At 39.3% G+C, this 16112-nt stretch overlaps 1 protein-coding gene across 2 annotated transcripts in view; it reads right to left on the bottom strand.

Moving 5' to 3' along the window:
• The window catches only part of brsk2a (BR serine/threonine kinase 2a), a 214767-nt gene that overhangs the window by 25693 nt on the left and 172962 nt on the right, over nucleotides 1–16112 (bottom strand). For both annotated transcript variants that reach the window (XM_087796672.1, XM_087796671.1), the window contains exons 8-12: nucleotides 14860–15006; nucleotides 5745–5776; nucleotides 3136–3300; nucleotides 2528–2625; nucleotides 866–1016 (exon numbers count right to left, since the gene is read on the bottom strand). In XM_087796672.1, coding sequence (XP_087652798.1) covers nucleotides 866–1016; nucleotides 2528–2625; nucleotides 3136–3300; nucleotides 5745–5776; nucleotides 14860–15006 — 593 coding nt within the window. The remainder of the gene's footprint in view (nucleotides 1–865; nucleotides 1017–2527; nucleotides 2626–3135; nucleotides 3301–5744; nucleotides 5777–14859; nucleotides 15007–16112) is intronic.

Raw genomic sequence — 16112 nt, forward strand, 5'->3', positions numbered from 1 at the left:
AAGTCGCACCAGCCATAAAATGCATAATGAAGAAGGAAAAAACATATATAAGTCGCACTGGAGTATAAGTCGCATTTTGGGGGGAAATTTATTTGATAAAATCCAACACCAAGAACATACATGTCATCTTGAAGGACAATTTAAAATAAAAATAGAATAGAAGCAACAACAGGCTTAATAATTGTACGGTATGCTTACCTTACATGACACAACTGAGAACGTGCCTGGTATGTTAACATAACATATTAAGAGTTATTCAGATAACTATAGCATAAATAACTAAGAAGTTTACCAAACCGTCCGTGTAACTCCAAATAACTAAAATCCAATGAAATCTTCATCCTCGGTGTCACTTTTAAACAACTCCGCTAACTCCGGGGGTAGAAGATGCGGCGCTTCCTCTTCTACGTTGAAATTATCAACACAGGCCTAGAGCGCCCTCTTGAAAATAACATGTGAAATGATATAACAGTAATAATGTGTTCATAATTTCACACATAAGTCGCTCCAGAGTATAAGTCGCATCCCCGGCCAAACTATGAAAAAAACTGCGACTTATAGTCCGGAAAATAAGTAAGTAAGTAATATTTATTTATATAGCGCTTTTCGAGACCAGGGTCACAAAGCGCTTAAACAATCAAAACAATACTCAAAAAAGTACATACTTTAAAGATCAAGATAATACTGAGAACAACACAGGAGTTCGAGAAATTCAAGGAAAAGCCTGAACAAATAGAAACGTCTTAAGATGTTTCTTAAAGGAGTCAGTAGACTCCATCAAGCATAAATAATAAATAAGGTCGTTTAAAAAACCTGCAGCTGCACAATCCAACCATAAAAACCTTAAAAAAAAATGGTATCCTACCTTTGTCCGTGTTGCGACATGTCGATGGCCCTCCTGACCGGCACCGGTGACCCTCCATCCGTGACACTCAGGACCTCCATCGATTTCCTCTCCGGTCTTCTCTTGGCGTGGCGATTTAGCATGGGAGAGTCCACGCGCTTCTTGGGCGGATCTGAATAATCAACACGAGCAGAGCGATGTTTCGCCCGCTGACACTTTAACTAACAACACTTTCCGGGCGGACCTGCCACTAATGGCCGCCACATCGACTGTTTCGGTCGGCGCTGAAGTGGGAGTCTATTCATCACACTGTCAGGACGACCCAAACACTTTCTCACAAAAGCTGCTCTCCGTAGAAACATCTGTGCTCATCCCAGATTTGTGTCAGGATAGATTATGTTCCGGGCTTACTGAGCGAGAGAACTGTGGTAAAGAACATTACGACCGGAGGTCAAGGAGTGTTTAATTCAGTTGAAGATGAATCGTTAAAATAATAGTTAGAATTCACTTTTTATTTTAGTTTCACTCAAGACCAGGAATGCGAATAGTTAAACCCTGTTGTTATCTCTGAGTCAACTTGACTCGGAGGCCCGGAAACAAATGTGTTTTTGGTGTCCCTTGTGTTGTATCTGGGTCTAGGTGAACGACCTCTACCAGTGAATGTATTTATGGAAGCCATTGAGGTAAATGACCTTGACTCAGATACAACACAAGGGATACCACAAACACATTTGTGCCTTTGGTTCATCCTGACACTGAGATAACACAAAGGTTGAATGATGGAAAACATGCAAACTTGAAGGTGTTTTTATTATTTTAAATTAAAATACAATTTCCATTGAGACCGACTTTGCCTTGTCATATTCAATAATAATAAGGATAAATTATGTAATTATACTACAACTAATTATACAAATAATAATAACAATAACAACAACAATAACTGAATTAAAATGAGATAACAACAAAAATAATAATAATTACAATAAAAAACAAGAGTGATGATTATAAAAACAACAAAAACAATACTGATATAAATTATAACAATAACAAATAGAATGATAATAATAAAAACAACAATAAAATACAATAATATTGCTAATAATACTTACTACCAATATTAAAAAAAACAATAACAATAATATAAATTGTTTGTGAACGTGGGTGATGTAAACCCCTGATTTGACATTTTTAATACACATTAAAGTGAGGGAAATCATAAAATACATTTACTTTGCTTTTTGGCCTGGTTACGATTATTTATGTGATATGCAGTTTTTCATGAATCCGTGCTCTTTTCCTTGTAGCTTGTGTATTATTTTAATGCCTTAATAAAATGCCTTTATTGTGCAGTACTATGACAATAAAGAACACACTCAAAAGTTATTATGTAATGTATTTGGATGTGTCAAAATGTATCGTTCCAGTGTCGTTTCTGTTGTACATTGTTTTATTACGCCATAATGATAAAAAATGCAGCTGTCTTTTTTCTCTAGTTTAAACCTACAGTAATGCTGAATAGTTGTCCGATATTGAAAGTGTACTTTATCTTCAAAGAAAATCGTTAACAATTCCACAGCAATAAAGCTAAAACTAAAAAACGTTTAAAAAGGGCCAAAAGGTTTCAAGCAAAAAAAACATCAATGATTTGCTTTTTTAGTAGATAAACAATAAATATCTCACCGATCTCGTTGCGCGGTGGAAGGTTCTGGTCTTCCTGACTTGGATATCGCTCCTTACGGTCCAGCAGCAGGAAGTAGATCATCTTCTCTTGGTTGTCTCTGCAGCAAATAAGATCCATTGAAATACTTTAATAAAACGGTGTTTAACTGATCATTAGACCATCGCTAGTGTTTAAAGTTTGTCCTCCACTGGCAGTATTTTTACCCCAAAGGCCAATTTTCAGAGCGGCCGAGGGATCGGAATCTTCTAATATGGACAGATTGGGAAGCAGTAGGAGGCTCAGAGACAAGGAGCTGCAACTTCAGCTAAAATAAAGCGAAGAAGGCAGATTTCTGTGTCCAGTCCAGCACTAATAGAGCCGCCTCTCTACAGCACTTCTTAAACTCTGGCAAACGGTGTTTAATTCAGTCTTCAGGGAAGTCTGCGAATGTTTGGCCGAAGAATCCAGAGGCGAGATTTAAGCCGTCTCTTATGATTGACAGATTCGGCGACCCGGACTGACAACTTTGAAGGACTTCATCGGAACCAAACTGACACCTCGCTTGCATCTTTCTAGTGCTTCTCTCTTCGGTTTTCGATTGTCACGGACGGTCGTTGGCTTCACTCACTCATCCGACAGCAGGTCCTTCAGGAGTTTGTTTTTGTCCCGGAAGCAGCCCAGCGAGTGCATGCTGTCCAGGACGTCCGGGTCGATGTCGTCCGCGGACGGGAGGCTGCGGATGGTCACCTTCCTTGGGACGGGCTGCTCCGGCTCTGGCTCGTTCTTGCCCCCGCTGGAGGGAAAAACATGAAATTGTTAACAAAAACACCAGTGTCAAAACTTATAAAATCTCAAGAAACATAACGGTTTAAGAGAGAAAAACAGGTCCCATTGAATTGTAATGAGTGACAGGCAGAAACCTTGAGCAGAACCAGACTGTGATCAGCTGGGAGGAAGAAGAAAGAAAAGGGAATGTCAAAAGAGCCAGATTTAGCTCTACATAGACACCTTTTACTTTATTTTTGGAATAGTTTTGTATGTTAAACCTGAGTCATTCATTTTCAATAATCTAATTAATTTTACTCTACTTGCCTTGGATTTTCCACATTGCAAGATAAAAATCGGGACAGTTTTGAAATTCAGAATATGTTTTTAAATAGTATTATAAAAGTGCTATATTGGTTTACAATTGTTTATTTATTTTAATCTGATGAATCCATTCAAATATTGTTAAGAAAGTTGTTGATGAAAAGATTTTCAGTTGTGTTATAGATTATTATTTAATCAAAAAAGAGTTTTCAAAATATTTTTTTGATTTGTTTGTTGTCCCAGTAAAGTCACTTTCATTAAACAAACCTACATGTTTTATTCAATTCTGGAGACTTTATTTTCACCTGTAATGATGTTTAGAGAGAATAAACCTCTGTCTCTCGCGTCTGCCTCGTCGCACATTTCGGTTGTTTTGTGGCCTCATTGTGTCTCTGGATGACATTTTAAAATATTTACTGTCATCTCTTCCCACGTGTGAGCAGTGTTAGATTACTTTAAAACACAGACAGATGCCGGAGCTTAAGTCGACTAACTTCTCCCCCGCTTTCTGTTCATCCCGCCCGAGCTCCTTTATTTCTCTCTTGCTGCCCATAAGGCATCTGTTGTACGTCTTTAGAAACATTATGTCTTTGTAATGATGGTGATTATGGTAGAGATCAATCTGGAAAATTAAACTTTCAGGTTCCCTTGATTATTTTACTTTATTATCGTTATCTTTTTTTTTAGAGAGCATTATCAATGTTATTATATTATTGTTTTTAATCATTATTGTTGTTATAATCGTTGTTGCTGTTGTCGTTATTATGTTAATATTATCATTATTATTGTTATAATTATTAAGTAAGTTAGTCATTTATATTTATAGAGCGCTTTTCCAGACCAGGGTCAAAAGGCGCTCAAAGAAAATCCAAATAATACTCAATAAAATATATAGTTAAAAGGTCAAGATAACCGAGAACAACACAGGAGTTCCAGAAAATTAGGCAAAAGCCTGCACAAATAAAAATGTCTTAAGGTTATTATTACTACTATTCCTGTTATAACTAATAGTAGTAATAACTTTTCAAATAATAAACTGAATTTGTGGGGGTTAACTATAAAACACCATTTTTTATGTAAAAAAAAAAGAATAAATTGTGTTTTTTTTCACAATTTTTTGATACTTTCTTTTAAAAATTCTGCGTGTATCAAACTGTCTTATGTGTATGTAGGTAATAACTATGTAGTAGTTAATGGAGTACATTTTCAATTTAGAAGCCTGAAGCCTTGAGTCCGTATCCACGGAAACCATCACACGACCACCATCCATCCATCAGTCTAAACTAATGTTCAGTCAGACTTAATTCATTCATCCACTCGCTCAGGAAACTTCCTCACAGTCGAGTCTCAAACACTCCATTTGTCCGGTCCTGGTCTCGGGAAACGTCGCTCCGTTCACATCATCCCTCAGACCCCCGACAGAGACCATCACTCCTGCGTGAACTCACAACCTTCACTCGTCATAAATGTCTCATCCATCTTTAAAGATGCACTCCGGTTTGAAAAAAAAAAAAAAAAATCCAATGACATCTAGAGGTGACAATGGACTGATGCTTTCCCTAAAACTGCAGGTGGACACAACAATTTAATGTAAAATATATTATATTTCGACTGTTTCAATTGATTCAAGAAGGTAACTGAATGAAGATTATTCTTTTATTTTCCACTTTAACTACTAGATAATATAAAAATAGCCTTTCCTTATCATAAAAAAAGTCATTTTGTTTCTTAACTACTAAGAAATGATAATAAAAATATGTAATAAAAGTTGAAAGTGTAACTGATTATGCAGTTTAGCAGCAGCTGCCGTCACTAAACCCACCAACATATCATCATCATCATCCCAACAGATTGATGGCGCCTTAAAAGGTGAAGGTGTCCTGTCGTGAAAGTTAAACACTCAGTCTGGGGGGGGGAGCAGAGGTTCATTCCTCACTCCTGCGCCCCACCGACCGACCCCCCCCCCCCACACCCCCCCCCTCTTCTGCTGCGCCTCCTCTTTCATGCACTACCAATTTACACCAACATCCCCGCGAGTGGAGTCAAACATGCTCTTGTGTACACGGAGGAGCTCTGAGAGTCATTCATCATGTTGTGTCATGCCTCAGGACATTGAGAGAGAGAGAGAAGACGAGAGCGAGTACTTACATGTACCATGTGTGTTTCTGGATCTTCTCTAACTGTGGGATCGAGAAGAGACGAGAGGTTAGAAACTTGAAAAAAAAAAAAAAAAAAAACAAGCAAACAACACAGAAAAAGTTACATTTAAGATTTCCTCTCTCCAGTTTTTTGGAAATGACAAGAGTATTTATCTATTTTTAATAATAAAAACAATATTAATACGTTTAACTTAAAGCCTACAATGTAAATTGTTTAAAACAACATCCACAATTAAACAAAAAGGCAGGGTTACATATCATATTAGTAATTAACAATCATACGCCTCTCTGAATAAAAAGTTTTTTTTTTTATATATACACAAATATTCTCTTTGGTAATTTTGCGACATTGCAGTTACACTTTTCCGAAGAAGAAACAGAATTCTAAACGTGCATATTGTCACTTAATATAAGTATTAACATGAAATAAATTGGCACATTTTGTATCTGTTAACTAAATATAAAACTGAGGGAAAAGACAGTTAAAACAGGTGAAGGGATGTGAAGAAGAGAGTGCAGGCCTGGTGGCAAGGAAGCTTTGTTTGAAACACCATAGAGGAAAAGAAAAAAGTAAATCAGAAGGAGAAGAACAAAAGTTAATGTCTTTCATTAATTTTGCACTTTAATAACCATTAAATTATTTATGGAATCAAGTAACAATAGCGATAAAAGGAAATACATTTTTTAACATATTTATATAAATGAAAAAAGAAAGAAATTACTATTGGAAATAAGCTCTTCATAGGTGAAGAAGAGAGTGCAGTCGTGGTAGAATACTGTAGAATAGATGGACAAGAACTGAGGTGAGAAGGAAGCTTGGTTTAAACACAATGAAGGAAAAGAAAAGAGTACATCAGAGAGAGAAGGATAGAAGTTGAATCTCCCTCATTCATATTTTAATGAAACAAAAATTAAATATTGGAATTTTTACTTGGGCATCTAAATTGGTCAATGTTTTATTTAAAGTCATGTAAATGCTACGATATCACTTTATCAATGAGGAATAAGCTCATAGTAAATGAAAATGTGAATTTGATTTAAAAACACAAGATTAAATCAGATTATTAAAGCATTGATTAATGAAGTAAAACAAAACGATACTTTAATGAAAGTCAAGCACAACATTTAGGGTGAAAACAGACCATATAAACGAGAAAAGTCATTAGAAATAAACCAATTAAGACACATTAATTAGAAAGCGTTGAACTGTTTAACACTTGTTTGTTTTTAATTGGCCGTCTGGTCACACAAAGCTCCGGCACCTCCGGAGAATTAAATCGACATCATTTTTGGGGAGAAACCCAGGAGCGCTGTGAGGAAGACAGGGAGAGGGGGGAAAATAAAAACCTCCCACTGTGGAATCCTAATATTCCGAGCACACGCGGTCCATGAGAATGGATTGATAACTCAGGTTAAAAGAGGGAATTCAAATATTTATGCGCTGTAAGTAAAACGGGGGGGGAGAGCGAGGACTTGGCAGGACGAGCAGGGAGGGAGTCGGAGCACAAAGCTCTAAAGCGAAGACTATTATCGCCCTCATGCACAGTCCTGACCCTGCCAAGGCTTTCTGCTCCGGAGGGGCTTCTCTTCTTCTTCTTCTTCTTCTCCACTTATTCACACACAAACACTCACGCTCGTCCTCCCACCGTGCACGGCCCGTCGCCGTCTGCCGAAGAAGCAGCAACAACAGCAGCAGCAAAAGGAAGATGTCGTCTCGCATGTGTCTCCACCGGGGAGGACGGGATCGATGCCACTGTTGGGACTTTTAATTTGCTCCTGCTGCTGCTGCTGCTACTGTCGTGGAGCCGCAGACATCAGCTCCGGTTATCCTTCACGTATTCACACCAAATCTTAAGCTCCCGCCATGTGACCACGACGGCGGCGAGAAACGAAGGCCATCCGAGTCAATATCAAGTCGTTTTCACTTGATTTGATATTTAGGTAAGTAAGTAAGTAAGTAATATTTATTTATATAGCGCTTTTCCAGACCAGGGTCACAAAGCGCTTAGACAATCAAAACAATACTCAAAAAAGTACATACTTTAAAGATCAAGATAATACTGAGAACAACACAGGAGTTCGAGAAATTCAAGGAAAAGCCTGAACAAATAAAAACGTCTTAAGGTGTTTCTTAAAGGAGTCAGTAGACTCCATCAAGCGCAAAGAGAGAGGAAGATCGTTCCAAAGCTTAGGAGCAACAGCCTGAAAAGATTTCTCTCCTCTGGTCCTGAGCCGTGTGCGTGGAACCATCAGTAGATTCTGATCCACAGACCTCAGAGCCCGAGCTGGGGTGTAAGGCTGGATCAGATCAGTGATGTAAGGAGGAGCCTGACCATGAATAGATCTGAAAGTAAGAACCAGAATTTTAAAGTTGATCCTGAAAGAAACTGGAAGCCAGTGAAGAGTTTTAAGGATCAGAGAAATGTGAGTTCTTCTACTAGAGCGGGTTAGAATTCTCGCTGCAGAGTTCTGAATCAACTGCAGACGAGACAGATCCTTCTTGTTAAGACATGAAAACAAACTGTTACAATAGTCCAGACGAGAAGAAACAAACGCATGGATTATAAACTCCAGATCATGTTCCGACAACATTTTCCTAAGTTTAGAGATTTTTCTCAGTTGAAGGAAACAGTTTCTGGTCAGTTTTCTACAGTGTTGAACAAGAGACATGTCTTTATCAAATACAACACCCAGGTTTCTCAGGCTCAGTTTGACAGACTGACCTAAGTCACCCAAGTACTGACTCAACCCTGGAACCTTATCATCAGGAGCAATCACCAGAGTTTCAGTTTTGTCTAGGGGGCCTGATCTAGACTTAAGAGCAGAACATAGATGACTTACATTTTGGATAAATGAATTTAAAAAAATCTATAATAACCTATAATTAGATCTTAATAATTAGATCTTCAATTTTAACTGGGTCAAATATTTTAAATTTAAAGAGACTTTAAGGATGACTTACAATAACATTCTGATCATGAAACAAGGCAATACCGCAAATAAATTCAAAACATTTCAATTAATAATTCTGTTTCAAAAAAGATCACTAAATTACATTTTCATAAAGCGGTTAAACCAAAGTACTTGGACAAATCCAAAGAAAATCCAAAAATGCATTTTATAACCTTAAATATATACAATATCTTAAAAGAATAAGTGTATACATTTTTTAACAGAAAAGGAAACAACTTTTTATTATCCCTTATAATTATAGGTTTAAAGAGATATTATCCAAGGTGAGCAAAATATACTATATTAAAAGAGATTATGAAGATTATTTATGTTTTAAAAATAGATAATAAAAAAAAAATTTATAAAGAGGTTTAACCAATATATAATATAATAATATATTTTCTATTTTATGAGGAAGAAATTGTATCATAAAATATAAACAAAATATAAAATTATTAAAAAAATAAAATAAATAAACATTAACCCTTGTGTTGTCTCTGGGTCAAGGTGACCCGAAGACCTGAAAACTGTGTTAGTGGTACCTTGACCAAGAAACAACACAAGGGATACCACAGACACATTTGTTTTCGGGTCTTGGGGTCACTTTGACCCAGAAACAACACAAGGGATACCACAGACACATTTGTTTTCGGGCCTCGGGTCACCTTGACCCAGAAACAATACAAGGGTGGAAGGAGCATTATCGTCCTGACACGTCACGTTAACATTATTTCTTGAATGAACTATATATATTTCAATATTTAAACTTATTTTTTATAAGCTCTGGTCCAATTAAACGCTAAAGCTGCTGCTCCTCGACAGACCTTTGCTTTATTCCGTCCCCCCCGGCAACTCTGTAACTGATGAGGTCATTTATATCTCGTATGATTGATGAAGGACCAGCGAGGTCAAACCGTGACCTGAAGTTTGTCTCGACAGCAGAAAAAAATAACACATTCGAGCTTTTTGAAGTGAAAATGAATCATCATTTCTTTGGAGATTAGTAATAAAATATGTTGTGTACGACATTAAATAACATGAATGTCAAATCTGGCCCTTTAGCCTGCATTTATCGGCCCAAACAAAGTCATTGTCCCAGTGGTTTGATTATTTTAGTTGAAATTAAAAGTAGCTGCTTTTACTTTAGATTAACACTTCATAATTTTGTATAAAAACATCTTTAAACCCATTTCAGAAGAACTATTTTTCTACCAGTTGTTTTTTACCCAAAAAAAATCTAATCCTCAAGATGACATTTTATTTATTATTTTTTAAATTATAATCACAGAAAACAGAAAATATTTAGATTATTAGGCAAAGCAAACAAGTAAACAACAGTTAATCATCAAAAAAATGTCAGTACTTTTTGTATTTTTCCGGATAATGTGATTCTTTGGAGCGTTGACTAAACACGCCGCTTGATTTGTATTCATATTTTGGGGATTGTTTCTCATGAAATGAGCATTTATATTCACTCACCTCAGCTCTCCTCGGGCGGTACCACTGTTTACAGGTCCAAATGTTTGTTCGCTCGTCTCTCAATAACACGTTTGCTCAGTGGAGCGAGGACGAGTCGAATCACTTAAAACCCATCGAAGAATGTTTGAAAAAGGAGCTCGGTAGACATCATCACTTAACGGTTTAATGCGTTCATAAAAGCAGGTTAAATCATGAATGAGATTTTTGAATATTTGCAGAGAGTTTGCTTCGTTTATTTTTTTATTCCGGAGACTCTTGATCCGAGCCTCCCGTCGGCTGTCGGCCCGCGATGAACCGCCTGTTTATAGAATTAGTCCCGACAACCTCTTTATTAGCTCGAGTTCACCAGGAGGGGATTTTTTTTTTTAATTTGAATAGTGACTCAGAAGGAGGTCTGGGGTCTTCAGTGCTCGTGATTAAAGATTCAAACTTATATCAACTTACTCTTTGCTGCTTTTCCTATTTAAAGGCCCTTATCTCTTCTCTCTCTGCGGGTGAGAGATTAAACATTTCATGAGGAAAATAAATAAATAAAAGCACTAAATGCTCTCAATCGTCTTGCTCTACTTGACATTCCACGAGGTTCCAGCGCTTCTCAGCGGCTGCTTAAAGCTCCCACGCACGAGTGCGGCGGGGACAGGTAACACATTCTCCAGCAGTGCGTTACCCTTAATGGAGGACAGGGCTGGGGGCTGTTTGACAAAGTCAGGGGGGCGGCGGGGGCTTGGGGGGGGAGACTCGGGATGACCCGTCCTTGTCAGGCAAGAAGTAGATATGTAAAGTTACGGATAAACATTCAGCAAAGCAGAGCAGCGGGGTGACCGGGGTTCATCGTGTGATACTCAACTGCGATTGAGCAGGTTTATAAATCGACTCCAATGCTCTCCATGGACTTCAGCTACAGATTTGGAAAGCACTCAGAGAGCTCATACCTCTGCCAAGGACCACATTTCAGATACCACCAATTGAAAAAAAAAATACAAATTCCTTTATTCAAGAGTTGTTGTGTAAGTTTTTGTAGGTCCAGCAGACCAATAGTAACTACGTAAGTAAGTAAGTAAATTAAATTTGTAGAGCACTTTTCCAGACCAGGGTCACAAAGCGCTTAATCAATCAAAACAATACTCAATAAAATATATACTTAAAAGATCAAGATAACACCGAGAACAACACAGGAGTCTCAGAGAATCAAGGAAAAGTCTTAAGATGTTTCTTGAAGGAGTCAGTAGATCCATCAAGCGAGAAATGTGAGTTCTTCTACTAGAGCGGGTTAGGTAGTGTCACTAGCTTGATTCTATCCAAAAATGCTAGCAAAAGTTACGAGCACGATATACAAAACAACATTTGTGACCACAGTCGCATAAAAGTAGATGTATTGTCTTGATATAATTGTATACTGTTTTATTAAGTTGTGTTGTTATTGTTGTTTTCTAGTTCTGCAACAGTGGAATACATACACAAGGACGACAAATCCTACATGACCTTCAAGGACCCAGATGGGAAATCTAGAATACTAAAGTTGCGTAGCATATTTCGATGGGATATTTGAAATGTTTTATACTGTTAATGTCAACGTTTGTTTGTTTGTTTGTTTTTAGAGACTCACAAAAATCTTGTTTGTAATAATGATTGGACCGGGGGCCAAAATGTTCTCATTATTTTACATTCTGTGGATGATAAACATGGTTAAAAAAACCTCAAACTGCTCCAAGTAATAGTGACTTAGAAAATGGAAGATAAAGTCTTAGTGTATTGTTAAAAGTGTCAAAAGTGTTTGGTAAGAGAGGAGCGAGCAATGGTTAAGGTGAGATTTGACGATGATCAATTTGGTTCTTGAATATATTTCATGAGCAGCGATCAAGGTCGTGTGTGACATGACCATTAGCCAAGATGGAGGTGGTTTTGGGTTTGATGGATGGACAGAGGTTGAAGGTTGATACTTGGGGGATGGAAGCGGGCACAACTATAAGCTGCTGTGGAGAGGGACGCCATGAAAGGAAGGACTGCACGGTTAGCACATTTTTCTGACTTAGTTTAAGTTAGAAAGTTAGGGTGCGCTTTGGCAAGAATCTGGCGATACAAATCACATCACGATACAGGAATGACAATACAATCTATTGGGATAAATTACGATACTTTAGGAACAACTATATATTTGTAGTATTGGCCGAGTACTATTGCGTTGCCGAAATTTACAGAACACATGACTTTGATGAAGTTTTAACTGCTTTCAATTGTTTTGAAACCAAAACATGTCGAAACATCAACATTGAAAGTTGCTGGAGTCACTGCATCCTCTCATCCTCAGTCATCTACGAAATATAGAGGGATTTCATTCTTCGGATTAGCTGCGGATGACTACAAAATTAGCAATATGTGCATGTTAATTGTAAATTGAATAATCAATTATTTTAAAAACACTTTATTAAAATTTAAATCATGTTGTCAACTATGTTAAAAAAAAAAAAATTGAAAATTGAAAAAGTATTGTGGGTAAAAAAGAAAATCTCCATATATCGCTGTTTTAATATTTACACCCCTATTTATATATTATAAGATCACTTTGATTAACTCTGAGAGCCTGAGGGCCACTTAAAGGTGGATGAAAGATTAGAAGAGAGGTACAGCTTGTCTTCGTCTGCCTGGCAGAGAAAATTAACTCAATGTTTTCTCAAAATGTCTGCAAAGAGGGGGGTAGGTAGATGATGGAGAGGAACATGGCTGATGACTAACTGCACAAACTGTTGCCATCCGGACTCTGACTTTGAAACCCGCGGAGAGATTGATGTGCAGGAATGTGCTGACATAAGGAGCTCAATTAGGAATGACGCCAGCTTCCATATAACACTTTCCTATGCAGGAATATCAACTTTGAGATCCTCCTATGACAGTTAAGTGGATGGAGGTCACCTCTATTGTCTTCTTAAACAGAAAAAAAAGGTCTATCAACTTTGTGTAAAAAAAATGATAATCCCTGACCACGTTTCTTTATTCAAACTCCTTTGTTTGTTCGCGGCTCACTTTCTCTTATCACGACTCTCCGCCCTTCACATTTCTCTGCTCTCCTCCAGCCAGGGGTGATAAGTCGCTGAATGAAAAAGGGATTGGCAAGGCGATGAGAACTCTACACAGTCGAGCGGCACAAAACAAACAGCAACCCTCGCCTGAATTCACATCCTGTACTTGAGGAGGAACTCCAACAGAATTGGCTATAAGGGCAAACACTCTGGGTACACAAGAGGGGCGAGAGGATACAAGCGTAAAGACAACGCTTCGATTATGAGCTGTTGGTGGATACGACTTGTTTATTACGTAGTTTCCCATCGGGATTTGGGGAAAATATTGACTTCCTCCTTCTAAGGGCAAAAAGTTGTTTAAACAGTTTAGCTGCAACGGTGGAAGATGAAGTGGCCGTTCTTCAGCAATGCATTTCTGATTTGATGGTAGATTATCTTTGCTCTGTTTAGATGGATGGACAGACAGATGGATGGACGGACAGACGGACGGATGGATGGATGGATGGATAAATGGATTGAGGGACAAATGGATGATGGATGGATGGATGGATGGATAGATAGATGTATGGACGGATGGATAAATGGATTGAGGGACAAATGGATGATGGATGGATGGATGGATAGATAGATGTATGGATGGATGGATAAATGGATTGAGGGACAAATGGATGATGGAGGGATAGATGTATGGACGGACGGATGGATGGAGGGAGGGAGGGAGGGAGGGAGGGAGGGAGGGAGGGAGGGAGGGAGGGAGGGAGGGAGGGAGGGAGGGACGGACGGACGGACGGACGGATGGATGGATGGATGGATGGATGGATGGATGGATGAATGAATTGAGGGAAAAATGGATGGATGGAGGGATGGATGTATGGACGGATGGATGGATGGAGGGAGGGAGGGAGGGAGGGAGGGAGGGAGGGAGGGAGGGAGGGAGGGAGGGAGGGAGGGAGGGAGGGAGGGATGGATGGATGGATGGATGGATGGATGGATGGATGGATGGATGGATGGATGGATGGATGGATGGATGGATGGATGGATGGATGGATGGATGGATGGATGGATGGATGGATGGATGGATGGATGGATGGATGGATGGATGGATGGATGGATGGATGGATGGATGGATGGATGGATGGATGGATGGATGGATGGATGGATAAATGGATTGAGGGACAAATGGATGATAGATGGATGGATGGATAGATAGATGTATGGACGGATGGATAAATGGATTGAGGGACAAATGGATGATGGATGGATAGATGAATAGACAGATGGATGGATAGATGAATGGATGAATGACTTGAGGGACAAATTGATGAATGGATGGATGGATGGATGGATGGATGGATGGATGGATGGATGGATGGATGGACGGACGGACGGACAGGTCAGACTAACAAATGGAATGTTGCATGAATGAACGTTGCATGAATCATCTCTGTCCAGCCAACAGATGGTCACTGAACTGTAACAGATATCGCTGCATCTTGAGATGAATGCGAAGACTTGACATTTTCAAAAACACCTCTCAGGCCGCGTGCGAGCTCCCGTTGTGTGTGAAGTTGAAACGACCGCGGTCGCGGGCGGAAAAAAAAAAACGCCCCGAGGCGCGCCGCGCTCAAGTCTCCACCGCCTCCGCCCCGAACTCACCGTTAGTCTTTTGGAAGCGTCCACCTCGATCATGCCGCGGAGAAGGTTCTGACAGTCGGGAGGGATGAAGTGGGGCATGTGGAAAACACCCAGCTTCACCTTCTCCAGAAGATTCCTCAAGTTGTCATCGTCGAAAGGCAGCGCGCCCTGGAGGAAGAAGGGAGAAGCCAGGGATTACATTTGAGCTGCTGAGAGTGAAAACAAAAGCAGAGGAATCCACAATATGCCCTGGTTTTAATGGCAAGAGACGCACGATAAAATTTTTAAAAAGCCAGGAGAAACAAAAACACTTTCACCGTTAATCCAGCATGACTTAAAGAAGTGGCTTACTTTCACAACTTGAGCAATTAAAGGAATGAAGCCCGGAGCAGCGCGAGAAACATAAATAATAAACAGCGGCAAGCGGGAGCTTTTCTAATAATTAGCCAACATTCTCGTCGACTTCGCTCTCGTTTATCAGGGCGAAGCCGTCACCTCGCAGATGTGGCGGCTTGATGGATGACAAACCTGCGCCCGAGGACGGGTTGAAGGGGGTAAGACTGGTGAGGAGAGAGAAAAGAGGGCAAGCTTGTGTAACAGATGATCTGAGAGCAGTTTAACGGCTGTGGAGTTGGAGCGTCTCCCACAATCAGACAAATGGTTCTCTCGCAGCCAGGCAACAGGAGGTAAGAAGAGCCAGACAGTCGGACGCAGACGGGGTATAAACTTTTTTTTTGGTTGTTTTTTTAAGCAGGCTGCTTGCGTTCACTCCTTGGCAAGCAACGTCATATTTATGCAACACATGAGCAGACCCGTGTGCCGCACAAAGACACACAGAGCAGACGAGAAAGAGGCCAAAACAAAAAGAAATCAGGCCCCGTGACCAAAGACGTCGTGTCGCGGGTGTTTATTTTGGGCTCTTTTAGTTTAACCGCATGAATAATACAGAGTGAGAATGTTGATGAGTTGAAGCTTCACAACAACATCCACTAAACAAACTCATGTCGCAGAAGGAAAACCAGCTAAGGTAGACCAGACTAGATGAGCACCGAGATGGAGAATACAGCTGCCAAGGAGCTCATCATCGATAATGATTTTACCCATAATTTCTAGAACAGGATGTTGAAGGAACAGTGTTGAAGCTTCATGAAGCAGTGTCTTGTCTTTAAGAGCTCAGTAGGTATCGCCCTCTGTTTAAGAGTATTCAATAGAATATCTAATCCAAACAATGTATTATGCAGCAGAGAGCGTCATCTAGTGGACACACTAGCAAC

This window comes from Callionymus lyra, chromosome 8, assembly GCF_982586985.1.
Source record: "Callionymus lyra chromosome 8, fCalLyr1.hap1.1, whole genome shotgun sequence".
Taxonomy (NCBI): Eukaryota; Metazoa; Chordata; class Actinopteri; order Syngnathiformes; family Callionymidae; genus Callionymus; species Callionymus lyra.